General features: G+C 32.0%; 1 protein-coding gene across 1 annotated transcript in view; it reads right to left on the reverse strand.

Moving 5' to 3' along the window:
• Positions 1–3,127: 3,127 nt before the first annotated feature.
• LOC108566267 overlaps positions 3,128–22,635 on the reverse strand; it is a 57,968-nt gene continuing 38,460 nt past the window's right edge. Inside the window, exons 3-5 of the mRNA XM_017926069.1 lie at positions 17,714–17,848; positions 8,421–8,594; positions 3,128–3,914 (exon numbers count right to left, since the gene is read on the reverse strand). Of these exons, the coding sequence (XP_017781558.1) occupies positions 3,889–3,914; positions 8,421–8,594; positions 17,714–17,848 (335 nt within the window). The 3' untranslated portion in view covers positions 3,128–3,888. The remainder of the gene's footprint in view (positions 3,915–8,420; positions 8,595–17,713; positions 17,849–22,635) is intronic.

A 22,635-nucleotide genomic window follows, 5' to 3' on the forward strand; every position in this document is an offset into this window, starting at 1 on the left:
TGTGTTGGATTTTAATTGACTTGCGCTGCTGCCGGCAACGAAACGAGATGTACACACATAGCACGTGAAATGGAAAGAGATGGAAACAGAAAGTTTTCCTTCAACAACATTCCCTGATCGGAACGGATGATCTTTTTCCAACAGAATTTATTCATTCCAAAAGTATTTACATATATTGGATGTCTATGCCTCTCATCCTCTTTATCATCCCCTAAATTTTAATCACATCGGCAACATTAATGTTTGAAACGCTCTAATTTATGTATTCCCTCTGAAATGCCGGCTCTAATGTAAGCAACATACTGCTATATTAACGCATTTCAACTGGAAACTGTTTTCCCCAGTTCTCGTATGGTAATGGCGCCAACTGCAGAAGGTACTAATTATTAAATTGCGTCCGGAATTAGCGTCGGCCCTAAAATTTAGAGTCTAACACGTAAAATACAACATAAAAAATTCGGTCGGATGAAGCTTTATGCGAAGCTACCATTTGTGGAAGATGCATTTGTCACGGTAAATCTTTATTTCGTATATCGAAATTCTTCGAATCTGCATTTTTATTGCGCAACTCAAGTAACTGGATTTGTTTGCTACCACATTAATGCGTGTATAAATTTTCGGAGAACCATTTCATCCCGACGAAATATTGGATAAGTTTATATTGGCTCTCGGAACGTTGAAATATGTAATGCCAATTCGTTGCGAAAGAATACTTTAATGGATTGAAATCGGTCCTTACGATGGACTTAAAAACAGTCGGTCGCTCTTATTACATTGTATTAGTGCTTGGAAGACGCAAACATTTCTTCAATAACAATAGAAATGTTGCAGGACAAAAACTTTCATAAATATTCATTTAAACTTTAGTCCATTTTAGTAAATTAAATCGAATTCAACAAGTTTGCAATATTTAATTTATTTGTAACAATTATTCAGAATTTCTATATAATTCAGAAAGGTTACATAATTACTTTCATGTACAATTAGTAAAATTAACAAAAACTTTGGATGAAATATTTAAATATTTCAAATCTTTGTATACTTAATAAATTAATAAAGATAATTCTAATTAATTTAAATTAAAATAACTAATTAATTAAAATTAAAATGTTTGTTAATGAATACTAATAAACTATTGATACAGTGAAAAAGGTGTTGTAATTACTTTTGTTTAATTAATAATTGGTGAAGCCGATAATGCGTTTTCAATTAATTACATTCTGCAAACGAAACTGTATTTTGTGATAGAATTATATATAAAACAAAAAATACGTGCATCCGCAGCATTCGACAAAGTTATTTCAGCGGTTTCAAACAAACAACAACGGGAATTCGGAAAATGAACTTTCCTAAATACTGGTTTCAATTAACAAACAGTTGCAAATTATTCGAATCGGTTCATTATTATTATTATTATTTGTAAATAAAAATAGGGTTGTTTGTTATTTTAGTGATTACAAATCATGGGAATTCAACAAACATATATTATTATACACAATTTCAATTAACTATATATTTGTATACAAAAACAAAATTATTTGTTTAAAATTATTTTATCATTGAGGAATTTAGTTTAGTTTACATTTCAATACTTACTCTTTTCAAATCTATTTCTAGGAGCATTGTTAATTATCTATTTTGATTTTACTAGATATTAAATATAAGCTTTAGTCTAAAAACTTTATTCAGTAATTCTGGTATATGTGTATTCCTTATGGTGGTCGCTGCTAGGTAGTTTTAGTAGTGTGTTGTATATAACAAATTTCATACAGAAATAATAACACCTAAGATTTGGATTACTTTAGTATTAAATGAGAATGATGTAACTATTGTTTAGTGAAGATGTGTAGACAGACCTTAACAATTTTTTTTTGGGAATTATAATAACACAACGATCATTTAGTATTATAAAGGGTAACCCAAAATTAACGCTAAATTTGAATTAAATAGAAAACACAGTTTTTATCACAATCTGAAGACTAAGAACTTCTATTTCATTCAAATCTTGCGTTAATTTTGGGACACCCTTTATAAGTGTATAAACAGTATACAATACTTAATGAGTACCTCGTATAACGAGCATTTCGCTTAACGAGCGACGTTTCGCATAAAGAGTAAATTGGATGAGAAGAGAAGTCCCAGATTGCGTTCCCGCTACATCATTTTTAAAATTTGTTGTACACATATTATGTGTGTTTTTGAATATGTTTCACTATACGAGTAAAAATCTGGAAATTTTGTACTGTTTATACAATTATATAATACTAAATGATCGTTCAGTAATTACGTAATCACTTACCTTCTCCATCATATTCCATTGATAATAATAAGAATTGATGAGGCCGCGCCCGTGCTTCTTATCATTACCACATCGTTATGTGCTTCCGACTAAGTCTATAACAGGATTGAATGTTACTTTGGTAATTATAACTTTATCAACGTGTACTTATGAGATTATGAACTTGATAATTTCGTAGAATTTAATCTGCCCTCCTCCTGCTGCCCATTACTCAACCGCCGCTACAAGAAGGGCTCCAATTTGCAAGTATTCGCAATATAAAATGCAGAACTTTATATGACTGGATGGGAGGAAGTATTTACGAAGTGCTGCGTTGGCGAATAAGTACAAAAACGCGCCGCCCGCGTCCATAGTTTCCGAAGAAGCGGAAAAACTTCTCCATCAATATTAGCACGAAACTTTTTAATTAGCCATCTAATTGGACGCATGAAACAATATCGAGACGCCCCAAGAAATGCTCAATTAAAATTCCACGAGTTAATCGAGAAAAACGAACGGGAATCGATTAGATTTTTGAAACTTCATTATTATTATTATTTTTGTATCTCTTTATTTTATTTCGAAAGTCTTTTTAAATATGTCAAATACATGATATATCATTATTATTATTATATTATAATTATTATGAATAACCACATTCACATTTATATAAGTAAAAAATATCAATTAATGGATAAACTGTTGTGAGGGGAATTACATATTATTATTATTATTATTTTATTTCTCAATGGGAGAAGATTCTGTTTCTAATGTATATTCTTTGATAAATGCGTGTTTCCTAAATCTGAACTAGAATAAATCCTAAATGGGGAGTGGGGTGTTATTATATTTTTTTTTACCATTAAAACTAACAATTACATCAATATAATAATAGTAAGTATTCTGCTTCGATGATTATTCCATACTATTGTACACCCTACAACGAGAACATCTATACACTTCATGTGAGTTGGGAATCGGAGGGGGATGAACTGGGGGACTGGAGCATAGACCAAAGGTTTCTTTTTAGACACTAAATGCGAGTGGTCTAGGAGGACCACTCGGTGGTATACACTTATTAAATGCGGTTGGGTCAAGGGTCACACTACATATGTTATTTGACACGAAACTAGAGAGATAGAGAAGTGTTTATTTTAGTAGATCGGGTTCCTTTATACGCGCCCTAAACATTCATATTTTAGAAACTTGTGGTTATAGCATATGTTTATTTTTATTCTTAATCATCTTTTCTTTTCTTTTTTTTGATTTTACCATCCTAGTGTAGAAAGTAGTGAGAACAAAAAACTGGTATATACAGGGAGGAGGCTGGGAATTGGCTTGAGTGAAATTTATTATTTTGGATATTAACTGTGATTTCTTTATTTTTGAAACTCTGACGTGCGATATCTGGGGAATGGTAAATACGTGGTGGCAGTGAACCGAATCCCACAGGAAGAAAACGACGATAAAATGGAGTCCCGTGTGTTTAATTCATGATGAGAGGGGGTGGGAGGTTGTAGATGTTAAGGGATGGAAATACCAGACAGTTGGGGATAACAGGAATCGGTTCTATATTCTTGTTGTTGTTTTTTTTTGGTTAAGTTGACTCTTTACTGGCGGTTGTTGCGACGTCCCGCTGAAACAGAAGAAAGAAATACATTTAGAAAAAAATAAACGGGGATGAAATTGGGTATGCGTATGTTGATATGATGTGGGTATAATTCGTATTGTAAATATTGGAAAGCGATATATCTTTGTTGGTGAAGCGTGCCGTGGAGAGAAAATGAAAAACTAACAATTTCCGTCAAGGGAAAATAGAACCATATCCACCCACAACCCTCGGTGCCGCTCAGATCAATCATCATCCCTCCACCCCATCTTTGTTTCGAATGTAAATAAGAACCACGTCGTATCGATCATCGTCGCATGAAAATTCTATCATCCGCCTTTCAGGAAGGTATCAATATCTGTTTCGAATTTTCGCGACGAGCAGCATTTTTCTGTACTCCCAAGCAATATGTGCCAAACTCATGGTTTATTTACTGAAAATGCATTTTAAATTATTAAAACTTTTGCTTTATAAAAATATATTACATAAAGAATCTTCAAAGCTTAAAAAACTATTTCACAAACATTTTGTTTTATGTACATACTTTATTATACAAGCAATATTTTACTTCTTAGATATATTTAATTTCATTTTAATTCCATTTTATTGATTTTACGTTTTAGTTTAGTGATGATATCAAATTTATTAAATGGACGGATTAAAGGATTTTGCGACAAATGTAGAGTAAATATGTTTTAAGATATTGTGTTTATGCTATATCGATATGCACTATGTGTCAGATAGAAGTAGTTCAAAAGAGCCATATAAGTAAATCCCCAATCTGAAAATAGGAGACCCGAACACGTTGAATATGGCTTTAATCTGGACCGTGCAACGACTCCGGTGGGGTTTCTTGTTCTCAGAAGGGCTCAGGTATTATATAATGTATAGAAAATATAGAAAATCCGGTCTGCTACACAGTACAAATAAGATTTTCATCCTTTTATATTGGTATGTATATAATATATATATACTGTTCATTATTTCTAGTTTTTTTTTTTAAACTTTATATTATATTGGTTTCAATAAAAAAATCTATTACTATAAGATTAGAAATTTATGTGATTTAATCTTATGATTTTTTGTTGTAAAAGTAATATTAATTTAATAGGATGTAGGTGGAATTTGTTTCTTAAAAATATATGAATGAAATGAAATACTCTTTGTATTTCAAGAGGATTTATATAGTTTCATTTCAAAGACAAAATTCACGATGTAAATAAAAAGCAGGAGAAAAAAGAAACTAAAAAGAAACGTGCATTAAACCAGGCTTTTGTTTGCTTTAAATATAATTTATTACGTAAAGCCTTTGTATAAATCTTAAAGGTTAAAAGCGGAATCTTTTGTAAATAAAACATTGTTATGGAAATATTTTATAATATAAGCTTTTTAGCTCGTATCGAAGTATTCTTTGTAGTCTCAGTAGACATTCGATTTAAAACTTATCGTTTGTTCCATAAATATTCTCAAATATATGTAATAAGATATATATTTCACTATGATTTGTATACTTTTCTTCAATAATATCAAATATTATGAAACTAATTGATTATATTTCCCATTTTTTTATTGATATTTTAATCATATAGTTTGATATATTTTCTTAATAATTTGAAGAATTTAATTTTTTTAAAAATGTTTTGCAAAAAACTTTAGACTCTTTCCATTTTTATGTAAGATTTATATACTTTTCTGCAATAATATCAAATATTATGAAACTAATTGATTTTATTTCCCCTTTTTTTATTGATATTTTAATCATATAGTTTGATATATTTTCTAAATAATTTGAAGAATTTAAATTTCTTAAAAAATGTTTTGCAAGAAACTTTAGACTCTTTCCATTTTTATGTAAGATTTATATACTTTTCTTCAATAATATCAAATATTACGAAACTAATTGATTTTATTTCCCCTTTTTTTATTGATATTTTAATCATATAGTTTGATATATTTTCTTAATAATTTATGAAGAATTTAAATTTCTTAAAAAATGTTTTGAAAGAAACTTTAGACTCTTTCCATTTTGATGTAAGATTTATTCCTCAAGATAAACTATCTCAATATTAAATACCAAACGCAAGTCACGGAAAAGATATGAATCCAATCAGTATTCTCATCCACATCTGTTTCGCTATTTTCCCGTCTTCTTATTTGTGGATAAAAAAATCGCCCGTAATGAATTCCGATCGTCGGATATTTCCGCCATTAATTTCTCGGGATCCAGTGCCACCCTTTTTTTCTCGTCGAGGGGGGGTGGTAGAAAAAAAAATAGAAAAACTCCCCGTCATTAGGAGAAGGACGAGGCGAGCTAAGGGTGGCGTGACGTCACGTCTCGCCGAAAATCACGTAGGGTCATAATGAATGAGCTTCTCTTCTGCGAGGGCAAGGAGTGGAAGCTCTTCCTGGCACGGAAAAAAAAACTTAACTAGCGAAGGGCGTGGGGTTATGGTATTATCGAAACTCGATTTCCGGTTTTCTTGGATGACAGAAAACATAACTTCCCACGCCCCACGTATTATATTAAATAGCGAAAGCAGTAATAAAACTGGGTTAGAAGTTTCTCCCTGCAAACACCTAATGGATGAAGCGAATGAGATGAAGGATTTTTTTTTACGAGAAGGCGAAAAGACTATAAGCAAATAAAGTGTGTTTAAATCTCTTCAACTTAAATTAGAACTCGAGCAAATGCATTGAATTACATTGGCGGATAAATAGAAGATGAGTTTCAAAGGAAGCGATTAATGAAAGGGAGCCCCTCTTTTACGACGAACCAGAGGCATTGTCGCTGCGCTCTCAAAACTACCCAATCGCAAAGGGGACATCCACTTCTAATTGAAGTATATTGCATCTTATTCCCTTTGGTTTTACTTTGAAATCGATAGAAGTTCACCTGATCCAGACTGAAATGCTCTCTTATTATGTATATTTGTTTGATATAATATTGAAAATATACTTGAATCTTTTGCTTTACAATTTAAATGTATAATTCCGTCATAATAATTTAATATAATTATAAACCTAACCTTCCTTATTCTTTTAGTTTGCTATTAGTTCTATTATTTGATAAAATGTTGGAAATATACCTGGAAATAAAAAGAGAGCTTCAACGTGTCTAATCAGACTGAAAAAATCGTTGAATATTTAATAGGGGTTGGGAACTTGATTGAAGGTTGGCGGTAAATTTTCCTGTAAGGTACGCTCTAGCAATTTAAGGGAGCGTGAGCCTAGCAACAGTCCAATGCATTTTAAATTCGTTATTTTCCGTCAATTAAACAAATGGGGAAATAAATCTTAAGGGAGCCGCGCCCGAGGGGTTGTAATTTAGTTATACTCGATAGAGAAAGAGAGCTTTCCTTTCCTACAGCATCTTCCAACTTATTGACAATACGATTCTCGGGAATTTTCCATCTTATGTTATAACTAACTAAATTAACTTGTAAAGCTTCGCTTCAAACTGAAACAAACAAAGCTATTTATTCATTTCCTCTCCACCGGCAACGCGCGTTAATTAAATATTAGAATCCTTCAAAGACAAGATGAAACACTGTATTTCTCATGTTCAGTGTGTATATCTAAAATCGATCGATACTCTTAATAAGAAAATGTTACGTGGAGGAAAAGCGGTATAGGATAGCCCTTAAATTATGGAAACGCTTAAGAATGCATTAAGTGGATGAAAGGGAGGCAAAATAAATTCTCTATTAAGGCGTTCGTTGACAGTTTTCGGTGCTGGGACCTTTCATCCAGATATGATTTACTTCTTTCCTAGTCGACACGGAAACGAAAAACGGGAAAAAAACAGGAGGTAGGATCAGCAAAGAAATACTCGCGTTTAAATGGGATTGCAATTACACTCTTTGATATTGAGTGATGAAGGGCGTGGGCATACTTAGAAACAGAAAGGGGAAATGCAATAATTGATGGAACCTTTCAGGAAATCACATCTTTCCAATCGAGTATCATTTTCATTTATATTAATTAATGTGAAACGTCAATATCAGTACAAAATATAATATATATATAAACAGGTTAAAGTTTATTGCATTTGTAATGATTTTTGTTGAATTTACACTTTTTTTGGATTAAGTCAATCTTTATTGATATAAATATTCAATTGAGTGTAATGCGTTTTGGGTGGATGGTCTATTCAGAAATTCAGCAAGGACAATGTTTTCGAGTCGGTGATCTTCAAGGGATCGTATATATGGGTCATTAATCTTTCCGGTATGTAGAGAACCCCACTGTGAAAGGCGTTGACAAGAAAATTGAGACGGCTACAGAGTCCGGTCTCCACAAATTCTGAACTACAAAATTTAGTATATAGCTTTGGGTCAAGCATTAAATTGAATAAAACTTCAAGACCTTTAAATTCCTAAATTCTTATATAACTTATCAAATAGAAAGTGTTTGTTAATATAAATATTATTTATTTTTTTATCAATTTATATATGTAAATATGTAATTGTTAATAAGTTATTTATATCGCTTGATTATGTGTAAATGAAATGGAATGAATGAAATGTGTAATACCTTTGTTTTTACCTTTACCTTTCGTCGGTTTGGCTCCCCCCTTCGATTTGCACTTTTTCGTGACCTGCCTGTTTTGTTCGCACGAAGAATCAGAGTTGGGCTTCAACTTGTCGTTCCGCGTCATCTGGCTTTGGGCATTGCAAGGACCCCAAGTTCCCTTCTCGTATCTACAAGCTGCAACCACAAAGAAATTTATATAAGAAACTGGACAATGTTATATAATATAGCTTTCTTAAATATTATTTTTACTTGTATGTCTGTAATCATTTGAAGTAAAATGTCAATGATTTTGCTTCTCTTTGTTTATAATTTATGTAAAAATTAATAGTTTATAAATAATTAAATGAGATTTATTTTCATTAAATTAATTTTATTATAGAAATTAAAAATATGTTAAATTCAAGTGTTCTGTAAATTTAGTGTTGGTAACGAGAAAAAACTTGAAACAAAATTTTGTAAAAATAAAAATATTGGATTTCAGTGCTATAACTGGATAAATATGAAATTTCAGTTAGTGAGCTGTGAAAATTACAAAAAAAAAGGAACATCGGCCTTTGAAATCGGAGCGAAAAATGTTGTAGTATTTACTCGTCAAAGGGTAAAAGTACCATAGATTCAATCTCGTTTCCACGCAAATAATTCCCATTCGTATGAAAGTGGCCGAGGATGGAAGAAGGAGAGAACAAAAATGCGGTCTCGCATTTGAATGCAAAAGTGCGCAACCGTAGAAGCGGAAAATCGAGTTTTGGCGGATGCGCCAGGCCCCACAATTTTTATTCATTTATTTTTTTCCAGTCTGTAGTCATTTAAATACATATTTTTATGCATAAACGAAAAAACATCAGGACTAATTGAGCCGAGCCGAGCATTTTTCGCGTTTTTTTTCCTCGAAATATACGTACAAGTGAAGTGAAGTTCCCTCCTCCTTTTAATTAAGGGTTGAATTTAGTCGCCTAATTGAAAAAGGTCGGAGCGACATGAAAAAAAAAATCTCTTGCTTAAATGAAGTGCTTCCAATGGAAATGGAATTCGTTTTGCATAACCCTAATAATGTATAATGGAAATTGTTCGTAGCACATCAAATTTGATGGTGAAAATGAGAGACGTAACGTGTTTATATAAGTAATTTCTTGTTTATAAGTTCATATATGATTTAATATATTACATCAAGTTTCCCCATTTTGGTGCAAATGTAATTTAAAATCTATGCATGAAATATACGAGCTTAGATGAAATGCGAGGGGCGGTAGACGATTAATCGTAATCCCAGCTAATACAGGTAAACGCGAAATTTTCGGCAGCGAAAATATGCAGGATTAATTAGATCATAAATCCGGTTTATTAGCGTTCGCAGTTCTGGCGAGGATTCGATGGAGGATTTATTTCTGGATCCGTCATGTTTTCCGCTTTGGCGAAGAGCCACCTCGAGAGGAAACGAAAACCGGATGTGTATAGGTGTACAACACAAATAGTCCTGCCGAAAAAGATTTACGGCAATATTTATTTTCAAAGGCATCACACATCGATCCGCACGTTTCCACATGTTGAGGATCTTCGTTGAGGGGATGATATATAAAAGGAGAGCGTGCGACGAAATCCTGTTTGCTATTGGAAAATCACACTCCGAGGCTTTCTGCAAGGACTTCGAAAGGAAGAGAGAGCCTCTCTCTCCATCTGTATGGACTTACATAATAGACGTTCACCGCATTTTCCAATCTCCCCGATTCACGACTCAAAATTGCATAAAAATAAATTCAATTATTCAATGAAAGCGAAGAGGTTTATTAGAAAAAAAGAAAGAGAAGAAAGCTTTCTATATACGTATATATTTTTATTCGCGCTCCACTTTTCGGACGAAATGATATATCATTTCCAATTTCACGCGGTATTAAATGCTATACGTGCGTCGACGGCTCCGCAAAAATGGATGTTTCAACGGATGACAAGGGTGGATATTGTTATTGGCGCCATTACGGGTTTCGCATAACAATCATATTTTTTCCCCTCTCGAATTTCGCGTGGAAAGCCAACTGTTAATATCGCAATGTAGCACAATGTGAACTCTCCTACTCCTCTTCCTCCCTTTCCGACGAAATACAGCAATTTCCTTTTAGATTACTTTTACGCAAGAGCGATGCCTTTTGATAATTTTAAGCGAATTTGCTATTCAATTTTTAGAAACCGCTTTGAAGTTACTACGTAGATAAGCGAATGAAGTTGTCAAATTTTCACATACTCTTATAAGTTTTACCATTAGAAAAAATGTTTTCCATACAAAATACAATAACAAAATTAATATTTATTCATAAATAAAAACAATCTTTATTTTTTACTTGCTGGAATTTATATTTCTTTACATACATGTATCTCTGGCCTATAAATATTATTAATGAAATTACATTTTATAAATTAATTAAATTGGCTATATTCTTATTATAAAACACACACACATTTCAAGTTTTCAAATAATTGTAGCAAATTTTATGTATATTTGTGATCAGCAGAATTTATTTTCATTTATTTAATTCGAGTTTTTTACAACATTTTTATAGTTGTTTTATGTTTAGTAAAGGATGTAATTATTGGATTTTCATTTCATCTTCAAAATGTTGTATAATCCTAGCTAATTTATTGATACTTATTATTTAGTTTCAGTTCAAATTTGACCAATATTAGGTATAAATAATACTATCTTAATTCTCAATTAGCAATTCCCAACTGGAGATGTTGTCCCTTTTTTTTTGGTGGAGACAATCCTTGAAATAATGACGCCACTTGGGATGCACGTCCCCTTTTAGGTCCCCCCGGGGTCGTGTCTGAAACTTGGCCAGAACTAATTCCAGTTTAGGTTCCGGCACTTCTCTCCTCCAACACATCACCAGCATGCATACAAAACCCTTTCGTTTTTTTTCCGGTCCGTCCTAACGCTCTGCGGTTTTCACTGCATTACGATTTAAACTGGCCCAATAACAGTTCAGTCCCATGGAACACAGCCGCCCCCGGTTTTGGGGGGTTGAATGTGCTGCCTGCATTGTGTGCGAGACACACAGTGAAAAAGGGGCGTTGGAATGGAAACGGGAAATGGGGCAACAATAATTTGCAACGGCGCGATATCGCCCCTCGACGACGACGAAAGCAAAGCCCAATCTCATTCCGGTACCATTTTTCTTCGTCACTCTGTGCTTCTGCACTTTCCAACCTAGGCGGAAAATGTGAGAGAGCCGTCTATTCCCCCTAGTGCGCCGCCTCCGCCCCGGAAATCATTTCCTCTCGCAGACTACTATAATGGAGAAAAAATACGCAAAAACACATTACGTAATTCAGCATGCAAAACAGATGGGCCGAGTCGGTTTCCAGTCTTGCGGATGTCAGTAACTTCAGAATAATGCACTATCACTTGATTGAATTTGTTAAAAACAGAAGCTTTTAAAATAATTTGATTAATAACAAAGATGTTCAATAGAACTAAATCACTACTAAATACTTCATGTACACAATTTTCTTTATTCATTTTGCACTGTGAAATTGAATGAAAACGTATTTTTGGAAAATTTCTTATAATTTATTTTATTTAACATTGTTAGCAGTTAAACTTAATCTTTTCTGAAAATATTTTGTTTGTTGCTCCGCAAATCCTTTTTTTGACGTTGAATGAAAACAAACGGCGAATTAGTTAAAACTGTCTGAGAAGACTTTTCTAAGTTGATGAATAATAGAGTTTTTGTATGTAACTTAATTATTTAATTTGAAATAATTATGTTTCATTTATAAAAATTCATTACAAATTTATATCTGATGTTTGTTTTAGACAATTTAATTTTATATAATAAATAAATTGGTTTTGTATAAAATCAATTAATAATTCGTTCATTGAACGGACTTTTCTGTAATTATATATATTATATAATAATTAATTATTGTTGGGAATTGTGTTTCATTACATTTTTATCATGTAGAATAAAATTATTTTTATTTTATTTATTAATTATGTACTAAATCTGATTGAATTAAATAATTACACATCATTTTTTCGATATAAAATCTATGAATTATTGTTAAAATATAAAATAGTTGTTAGTTAATTATGCAAATATACTCACTTCTAGTCAGGATTCATTAGCACTAAATAAAAAAAACGTATTTTTCGAAAATTTCTTATAATTTATTTTATTTAACATTGTTAGCAGTTAAACTTAATATTTTCTGAAAATTTTTCATTCTTTTTTCAAAATTCTTTCCTGAGCAAAAGTTAATAAAATATTAACTATGAAAAGTATATTAAAAGTTTCAGTTTTTTTTTTTATAAAATTTCCAATTTTAAACCAACGATATGTACGATATTTTTTAGTATGTATTTATTATGAATGACTACAATTGTTTGTTTTGTAACTATAATTTAATTGTATTTTATCGCGTAGCGATGTTTTATATAATTAAATATGAAATAATGGAGTATCTCGAGGAAGTTATTGACCCAAAAAAAAGTTGTCAATGAGAAGCGATTTAAGTTATGCGTTGTCGTTCAGAGATAATGAATAAACCATTGAATTGATAAAAGAGTAAAATAAAAAATTCTTGATTCGGAATCTATCAACGCGTCGCTTTAGATAGTACTACATCGGTTGATTGATGGGGAACAAATACAGACGTCTCGGATCACCTTCGGTAACCTCTGGGAAGAAGATAAAAGAGGTTGAAGAGATGCCCGTTTGATTTATCTGCGAGGCAGAGAGCAAGAGACTTTGACTATTTTATTTATTGCGCGATTCATGTCCGATTTATTCGACGCAAAACGGGATTGAAACTTTCTTCTTTCCTACTAACCCCCGAAAAAATAAATAAATAAACACACCCACGAGTGTAAACCCAGCACATTTTTAACAGGGATTTATTTATCCTCGAAGGACGAGATTTGTGTTTCGTGTAAAATGTTCTTTGTTTGCCTTCTTAGAGAGAGGAGAGTGGATGGATCCTTCCATCGGATCAATCAATGTTCGCGGAGATTTTTCGGCCCATTTTCCTCAACCCATGACTTATTACCCTCGAGAGAAAGAGCGAAATAAGATAAATACAATGTGACGGAATTGGGGAAGCGAAAACTGAAGGGGACTTCTGCAGTCTCGACTTGTATTATTCAAATGTATGAATATTTTTGTGCGCTTCCGCTTTTATGTCCTTTTGCCATATTTTATGTGTATCTTCATTGCTTGTTTATGCATTATTCCAAGCAATTATTTAAAGACGTATCGTTGCGTCTCCTGTATAAATATAACATTCACTTTAAACTTATTTATATACAACAATTATATAATTGCATTTCTCACAAAAATACATTTATTTATTCAACTATTTTACATTTTATACAATTACAATCTTTCTATTCTATAAATTCAAACAACGATATGAAACTATTATAGAAAACTTTTAGAAAAATTTTAGTAATGAACAAGACTACTTTTAACAAAAATGCCCAGCGTCAAAGTAAAACACCTATATGGAAAATTACAACAAGAAGTGAAAAGGTAGCAACTTAAAATTAAGTTTAGGAAACTCAAAAGTTTTGAAAGAAAACGAAATGTAAGATAGAAAATCATTCTAAAACCTATTCAAAAATCCTTAAAGATCATCGATGTTTTATAAAAAATATTGAAACATTTCAAATCTTTAAAAATGTTTATAAATTATGTAAGTAATTGTAGTAATTTCAATATAATTTACTAATAATGTAATATTATATAGTAAGCTTATGCAACTCATTATAACTTCAACAGCAAGAGTTTTAATTAATACGGAATTCAGTTTCACGTTCGTGTTGTTGCTAGGAAACTTGTATATTTAAATTTTTTTTTTTCGTGCAAAAAGTCTGGATTTATCGTGTAATAAATAGCAGCCGTTTTACAAGAGTGTAAATGTCCGAAACAACACGACGACGGTAAATTTAGCTAGAAGCATGTTTGTTTGTGCAGACATTGCTTTTTTTTTGGTTTTCTCGATGCAATTTAATGCGCGCAATAAATTCACGTTTTGTTTGTTGCTCCGCAAATGTTTCTTTCGACGTTGAATGAAAACAAACGGAGAATTAGTTAAAACTGTCTGAGAATACTTTTCTAAGTTGATGAATAATAGAGTTTTTGTATGCATGCAACTTAATTATATAATTTGACATAATCATGTTTCATTTATAAAAAATCATTACAAATTTATATCTGATGTTTGTTTTAGACAATTTAATTTTATATAATAAATAAATTGGTTTTGTATAAAATTAATTAATAATTAAAATTTAATTTATTTTATATTTGTATTAAAACAGTCACCATTGAACGGACTTTTCTGTAATTATATATTTTATATAATAATTAATTATTGTTGGGAATTGTGTTTCATTATATGTTTATCATGTACAATAAAATTATTTTTATTTTATTCATTAATTATGTACTAAATCTGATTGAAATAAATAATTACAAATCGTTTTTTCGATATAAAATCTATGAATTATTGTTAAAATATAAAATAGTTGTTAGTTAATTATGCAAATATACTCAGTTGGGTTAATCACTAGTCAGGCTTCATTAGCAATAAATACACAAACGTTTGAGCACTTCATTTGAACCATACTGATTAATTCGTAATAATTAGGAAAATTTAATTACAATATTAATTAGTTGTTTCTATGTCCCAATATTTATTTGTAATTAATGGGTGAAATTATTTTAATTAAATTCGTTTTAATTTGCAAATAGAAATAGCTTTTAATTAATATAGAATTTGAAGTATTAATTGACTTACTTTATAATTTAATCTTGGTAAAAGTATATTCGTGATTCGTTACTTGATATTTATCATTTAACTTTCTATATAATTTAGTTGTTGAAAATATAAAAAAATAACTGAATTTATTCCATGTAAAAGAAAATATTAAAGGCATTAAAGTTAATTGAGATTTTTTTTTGTAATAAATGAAAAAATAATGAGAAAAAATGCAGACAAATTTTGTACCCATTAAGAAGCTAATTAACGTTTATCGTTACGTAAATGGGAATAAAGAAAATGAAAGAAAAGCCCAGGAGGAGTTGTGTAAACGGCGGGAGAGTTTCGTGAGTTCGGGTAATTTCCTGTTACGATCTCTTAATATTCATTCGAATGCAATTCGTAGGCGAAAGGAGTTGGGGTTGGTGGGATCATTGCCATCGGCGGCTTCGAACGCAATTAACTGTTTACTTAATAATTACGGAGCCTGGTGGCATTCCGTAATGAATGTGCAATGCGATGAGGATCGATCGGTCTGGATGGTTGCACAACTGTGTGTATAATCTTGGTTCTGAGTGTGGACTAATTTAAATATTAGCGAGTTATTGCCCAAACTGTGGATGGTGGAGGAGAAGGAAGAGGTAGGAAGGAAGAGGAAGGACTGAACAAGGGATTCCAATGCATGATACAAGACACGTAATTTAGCACACGGTAATCGCATAAAGTCCATACTAATCGAGATGGTAATTGCATTTGCACGGGGGGAGGTTTAACCCCGACCACGGAGCCAACCCCTTTCGGCTATCCACGCACAAACACCTCCGCCACATACAGCACATACCCTGATCGACGTTTCGATATCTGAAACCGACCTGAAACGGGTTTCGGAATTGATACCATTGTAATGCATGCAAATTTCCAATATCTTCCTCTCTCCGACTATCTCCAGATCTGGACGCAAAGTTCATTAAGCTCACCATAAATACAGATTCTCCGCAATCGAGATCTGCTTTCTTTCAGAACTTTGATATATTGTTCCCGAAAGTTTATATACATTGAAATCTGGTATTATTGCGCTGTCTAAACTGAAACCCCACAGCATTCATTTATCAAATATATGGAACAAATGGTAGAGCACAATTAAACTTCCGCATTTCAGATGCCATTTCAACAATATATAAACTATTATCAACTGTAATCATCTAATATTTCATATAAAAAAAATACGATAATGCGGTAGAAAATAATAAATTACTTAGATTTTGAACTATTATCAAAAATTTTCTATTTTTTTCTGTAATAAATAAAATTTAATTTCTAATCTATGGTCAATTGTCCTTTGCAGCAATTAACTTTTTGTTTTATTAATATTGTATAGAAAGTGTATTTTTTATTGTTGTAATATAAATGTATAAGTATAAAAAATATGAAATATTGATCTTGATTAAATTATGAATGAATAAATGTCAATAGCTGCATTCTATTCTTATAATTAAATCGATATTTGGAATCATCATAAACAGTAAATTGCAATTCAAATCAATTTTTCTTTCAGGACTTTGATATATTGGTTGATCTATATTAATTGTATTCTACTATTATACTAGTATCGCTTTGACGGAAGCTGTACACAATTCATATATCAAATATATATCACAACTATTCAGTATACACATAATTGAACTTTGCACTTTGAGGTTCACATTAACATTAATCACTATTCCATATATGTGCTCCATTGTAAACCATGTTCCAGTAGGATGTTTAAAATTACGTATTGTTCGAGTATTTGCATGGCTTCAGAGAAAACATCGCAGAAACATCTGTTTCCGTCTCTTGAGGTATTCTTAGAACATACAAGAATCAATAATCCTCCAGACGTTATAATCTTAAACTACTAAAAGAGCAAAGACGAAAAGTTAAATATTAAAAAATAAATGTATGTAAAAATATTCTTAAACGTTATTGGAACTTAGTTTTAGAGTGCTATAATCGCTTTCATGTTGAAACAATTGTTGGAAATACCGGCCCAGTGGATTGTAACTAATATGACAAAGATAATGCAAATACCGATGAGGGGAAATTCGGTGCTGCGATTCCACCATAATTGAATCTGGAATTGGGAGTATTCACTATTCTTGTTGGCAATAATCGCGTAATAAGTAAATACGTGAACGAAATAATCATTCGAGTGGAACCTTTTGGGGCCGAACCTCGTGATACATCTGCATAGCGAAATGGATCAAACATCTACGTTCCATCCGATAAACAGCATCCAGTTAATATGGAAATCCAACCAGACATGTTATTATTCAATGGAGGAAGCAGAAACGCAGTTCCCTTAAGATATTGATTTCATCTGAGAAATCGAGGTTAACGGTACATTGCATATTTCAATAGTAGTCTTAACCATCAATTTCTTAGTGGTAAACAAAGTAATTATTACAAAGAAAAGCAAAATCTTTTTTTACTTTTATATTGAAAATGCAACCTCATGGTATACAAAGAGTGGTATGTATGATGGATGATATGCAACTCACCTTTCTTGCACTTCTTCTGCATAGTCTTGACCGGCTCGCATGTCTGTTCTCCTTTCTTCAGCGTCAATGTCCTCGAGCGCATGTTGTTCGACGAATCGCATTCCGACCACTGTCCTTTCGTGTATCTGCAATTCTCTGGAAAGAAAAAAAAAAGAATATTTCAATGAGTTTGCTCTGTTCTTGAGATCTGTGACCGTTCTTTCCTGGATTTAAAACGAACTTAAAGAAAAATAGGTAAGAAGCTTGCAAATGGCAAAGAAAAAATAATAGGAAGCTGCAGCAAGTATTTAACATCAATGAATTATTAAAATGCACGTTTTAAATTTGCATTTTTCAGAATATACAACAAATATTTCATAATTGTGTATAAATATATAAAATTGTATTTGTATTATTAAAACTGTTGCGATTTATAATTGTATTGTTCTTTTTTTTTTTAAATGGTTTAGTAGAATAAAAGTTTGAATGTTGTAAAGGGTTTGAATGTAACCGAACGTCGAGTACGGAATGACAGATGTCAGAGAACTTTTCGAGTTGGGCCGCTAATTACTGCGAATAGTGAATTAAGGGATGATGACCGGATCGTCGGTCCATTATAATCCGAAACGCGCAAGAGACGGGGGGATTCAGGAATGCCTGAAAAGGAATTTATACAAGACATACACAAACCCCACAGACAATCCATTTGGATCAATAGGAAACAATGATCTTACGGGTTCGAAGTTCAAATCCAGACCGAATTAATGGCCCGTCCTTTGTTAAACAGTCTAGGCGAGAACTAGATATGCCGGAGATAATGCAATAATGATGATGATGACGGACACCATCACCGAATTGTGCGCATTTCGTTGCAGTTATGTAACTTTTAAAGGGTTTTAAAGCCACCATCTCGAAAGCCATTTAGCCCGGGGAATGAATATTATATAATAAGAAAAGAAACATTGAGTGCGGTGCCGTTAACATTATTTTAATAGTGTGAAGATGTAGCTTGGCTGAGGCGAATGGGGCCGTAAGAAGTCCCCGACGACATTAATTTTGATGAGAGCTCCACGTAGTAATGATGAAACAACTTGACGTGATGAGACACTATAACCTTTTCCAGTGAGGTGCAAAGTATCACAACTTTCTTTTTTATCCCCATACATTTATATAAATGCTTTAAAGTATGTTCTTGATGCCAATTTGAAGCTTGTGCCAATTATAAATTGTATTTGGAATTTCGGTACATTGATAAAGTACTTTGTTTCGTAGCGTTGTTGCAAATTGATTTATGCGGTTTATCGAGCTAATCACCTCTAGAACTGCTAAAGACATTTGCTGCGGAACATTAAACACGATTTCCATTAATCCCGAAACGCTCCACCCCTTTGTACTTCAGGCTGAAAATGAAATAAACTTGGAGGATTCGTGTATTTTTAGTGCTCTACAGGTAATCGAGATCTATAATTCTTTTATATGTCCTCTATGCTCGGTGATTTGAATTCTTCCACTTCTTTCCATCTGGAAAAATTTACTTGTTGTCCCAGACGAAATTGCTTTCCAAACTTAAATTACCCGAGCGAAACGCCTCCGTCCAATTCACTGGAGATCATATTTGAATCCGCTCGGAACGTGACCTTACATAACGATAACCGTGAGCTCTTAAAGATCATTTCGATATGTATCTTGTTTAAAAGTTAAATTGTTCAATTACAACACTAGAACTTTCGTATGGTATGAACAACATTTAATTGGATCAAAATTACGTAATATTATAATAGGGGATTTCATCTTTCACGCTGCTGAAAAATTTAAAGCGAAATTAAGCTTCTTAATACGAATTTATCGATTAATATCGTATTATGTTATGAATGCAGGCAAATTTTAATATACACTTCGGGTTTATGAAATGTCTGGTGTGTTGAATTAAATCTCTGAAATTTAATAAAGTCACGTCACGTTTTCACCCCCCAACCGAGATACCACCCCCCGTTTTGCTACAGCCCAGTGATGTTGATCCGCCTCGTAAAATTTTACAATAAATAACGGGGGATTAAATGAGGAGGAGGAGGTTTGAAGACGCGGGCAGAAACAGAAAAAGGGACGAATCATTAAGGAGATAGAATGGAGGAAGATGAAGGAAGGAGCAGAGATGCTGGTGAAAAGTTATAACCGTCATTAATATACGTGATTTACATCGCTTCAAGGGGGTGGAAAAGGTGGAGGAAACTGGCCAGAGGCCCCCGCCAAGAACGAGATTATACTTTCCGCCAAAATGTAAATGAAAGTAAGGAAGAAAACGGAAAAAAAAATAAGTAAGGACGCATAATTTCCTTTTTATGAATATGAATTACGGCCGCGAAGCTTAATTTAGCAAGAGGGATGAATGCGCATATATTTTCAACCATTTTCGCCTCGGAACAAATTAAACTACACCTGTTTTGCAAACGAAAATTATTATTTACACTAAATATTAACTTAAGAGAAACTATGAGTTTCTTGAAAAATTTATTGTAATTAAATTAGAAGTTAACTAAGAAATATCAAAGAATATAATTTGAAAAGATTGCGTTTCAAGCTTGAAAAAGAGTGTTTCTTTTTAGATGTTGCATAATAAATAAACACATTTAACTGCGATGGTAAAACTGAATAAACTTTATAACTAATAAAATATTACTTCTAAGTAAATGTAAAAGTAAATAAATTTTAATTAAAATCAAGCAATTAGCAAATATGTTGGATGATATTAATGCATATCTGCACACGTTGACTAATTGATAAATAATTATTGGCGTATATTAAATATCAATTGAAATACAGATTAAATTCGAATTCGTTTCATATATAAAATATTGTGAAAAGCCAAATTTCCAACTATGAAATTAATAACGAATTTTCGTTGTAATTAATAATCTCTTGGATAAATAAAGCGCGCGCGGATGTTTGCCCGAAGGATATAATTATGCTGTGAATTTATATTGTGTGCAAATATAATATGTAGTAATTCGGAATGCAAAGCCGAAAATACGCATTACATAATGCTCTCCAAATACGTATTCCCAGGAATCCGCATATACATCATTTTTTTGCACGTTAAATCCGAAATATCTACGTGCAAAACGATTAATTTTATTCAAATTGCATAACCGATTTATGCTAATCCTCTACTAGTAATGAGCAAACAAAAAGTTTAGTATTAACTTGTCAAAACATAATGTTAGGGTAAAACATAAGTTTAGGTTAGTTTGGGTTAGAGATTAGGTTACCTCCTAATATACACAGAAAGTTGTAAATCAAACTTTGCAAATTTCTTATTGCACAATGTAAATGTCGCAATTACATCTACTGCAAGAGAAGTCTCTTTCTCTTATATTGAGTTCGCTTTTCCCTCCTTATGGAAAGCACTTATTGAATAATACAACCACATTTATATTGATTCATGCCGGCGAAAATGGGAGAAGGAAAAAGCAATTTCTCGCCGAATGGAAAGCAGAAAATCTAAATGAAACATACGGAAATTTTCGCCTCCTCAGCAGCCGCAGGAACCTCCATTCAAATATTTCTTTATTAAAAAATAAACTGAACCCAACCGAAAAAATTACATTTAAGATTTCTCGTCCATTCTTAAATGAATATTTAATTTCCTCTTAGCATTGAGTCTTCAATCTTATATTATATGAAAGATTTTGTATATTAAATTATTAAATTAATAATATTGACTCAAAACATATTTATTCATAACTTGTATGCATATGAAAAATAAATATGCTTACGGCATTAGGGATCCACTAATAAGTACGAAACATTTTCGCGGGAAATTCAAATTGATTAAATAATAAACTTCGGTTTAGTTAATTCGTCTAACGCTTGTTCGCACTCGCTGTTTCCCCTCTCTGTTCAGTACATTTCTCTAGCTCTCTCTCTCTCTCCTGCTTTCAGGTATACGGGTTAACTTTATTGCAATTTGTAGGAGTCCTGGGGGCGAATGGCATCAAACATGAAATTTCATAAAGCATCCAATTTTCCGCCCTTAACACTAGCCCCCCCAGGGCACTTGGCGTTTTCTATTCCATTGCCCTACGTTCCTTCCACCGAACGGCAATCGAAGAGAAATATAAATACGTACATGCATCACATACATTTCGGCTCGGCCGAGCCGAAGAGAATGAGAGGATCCATTACGGAAAAATTGCCATTGTAATGTAATTACTCTCCGTAGCGTGAAACCCTCCATTTCCATGGATCGCTGTGTTTAATTGACAAACGTTTTAGTATTTCGATATGTCATAGTACATTTCCATTTGCTTCATAATATGCATATTCCATACGTTACTTAGGGAATAGCACATTTTGGAAATGCATCATTATGTCAATTATATTAATTTTCAGAATTAAAAAAAACAGTTGTGAAATCTAAATCCATAAATATTAAGATAATTATTAATTATCAACGTAATTTTTGGAATTATTTCAAAGTTTACAATTTGATATATGAAAGTTAAGATGCATTTTATAAATTACTTTTTGTTTTTTTGTTGTTGTTAATAGTTAAAATTTATGTGTTTTATAATTGAAATCCATTAATTTCTATTTAAGTCTGCTAAATAGAGAATAGTAGGCAAAATAGTTTCTAAAACAGCGAAAAAAGAATGCGCGAAGTTTCAAGTCTTAATAAGTTGCCCAATAAATTAAGGGAAGCCTGGATTCAATTAGGGCGAGAGTACAAATATTCCATTATGTCAATTATATGAAATCTAAATCCGTAAATATTAAGATAATTATTAATTACCAAAGTAATTTTTGGAATTATTTCAAAGTTTACAATTTGATAGATGAAATATTGTGTTTAAACTTTTAATTTTATTAAAACTCATTGTGAAAACTTTCTGAAAGTTAAGATGCATTTTATTAATTTTGTTTTTTTGTTGTTAATAATTAAAATT

The sequence above is a fragment of the Nicrophorus vespilloides genome, unplaced genomic scaffold, assembly GCF_001412225.1.
Source record: "Nicrophorus vespilloides isolate i.1.1-1 unplaced genomic scaffold, Nicve_v1.0, whole genome shotgun sequence".
NCBI lineage: Eukaryota > Metazoa > Arthropoda > Insecta > Coleoptera > Silphidae > Nicrophorus > Nicrophorus vespilloides.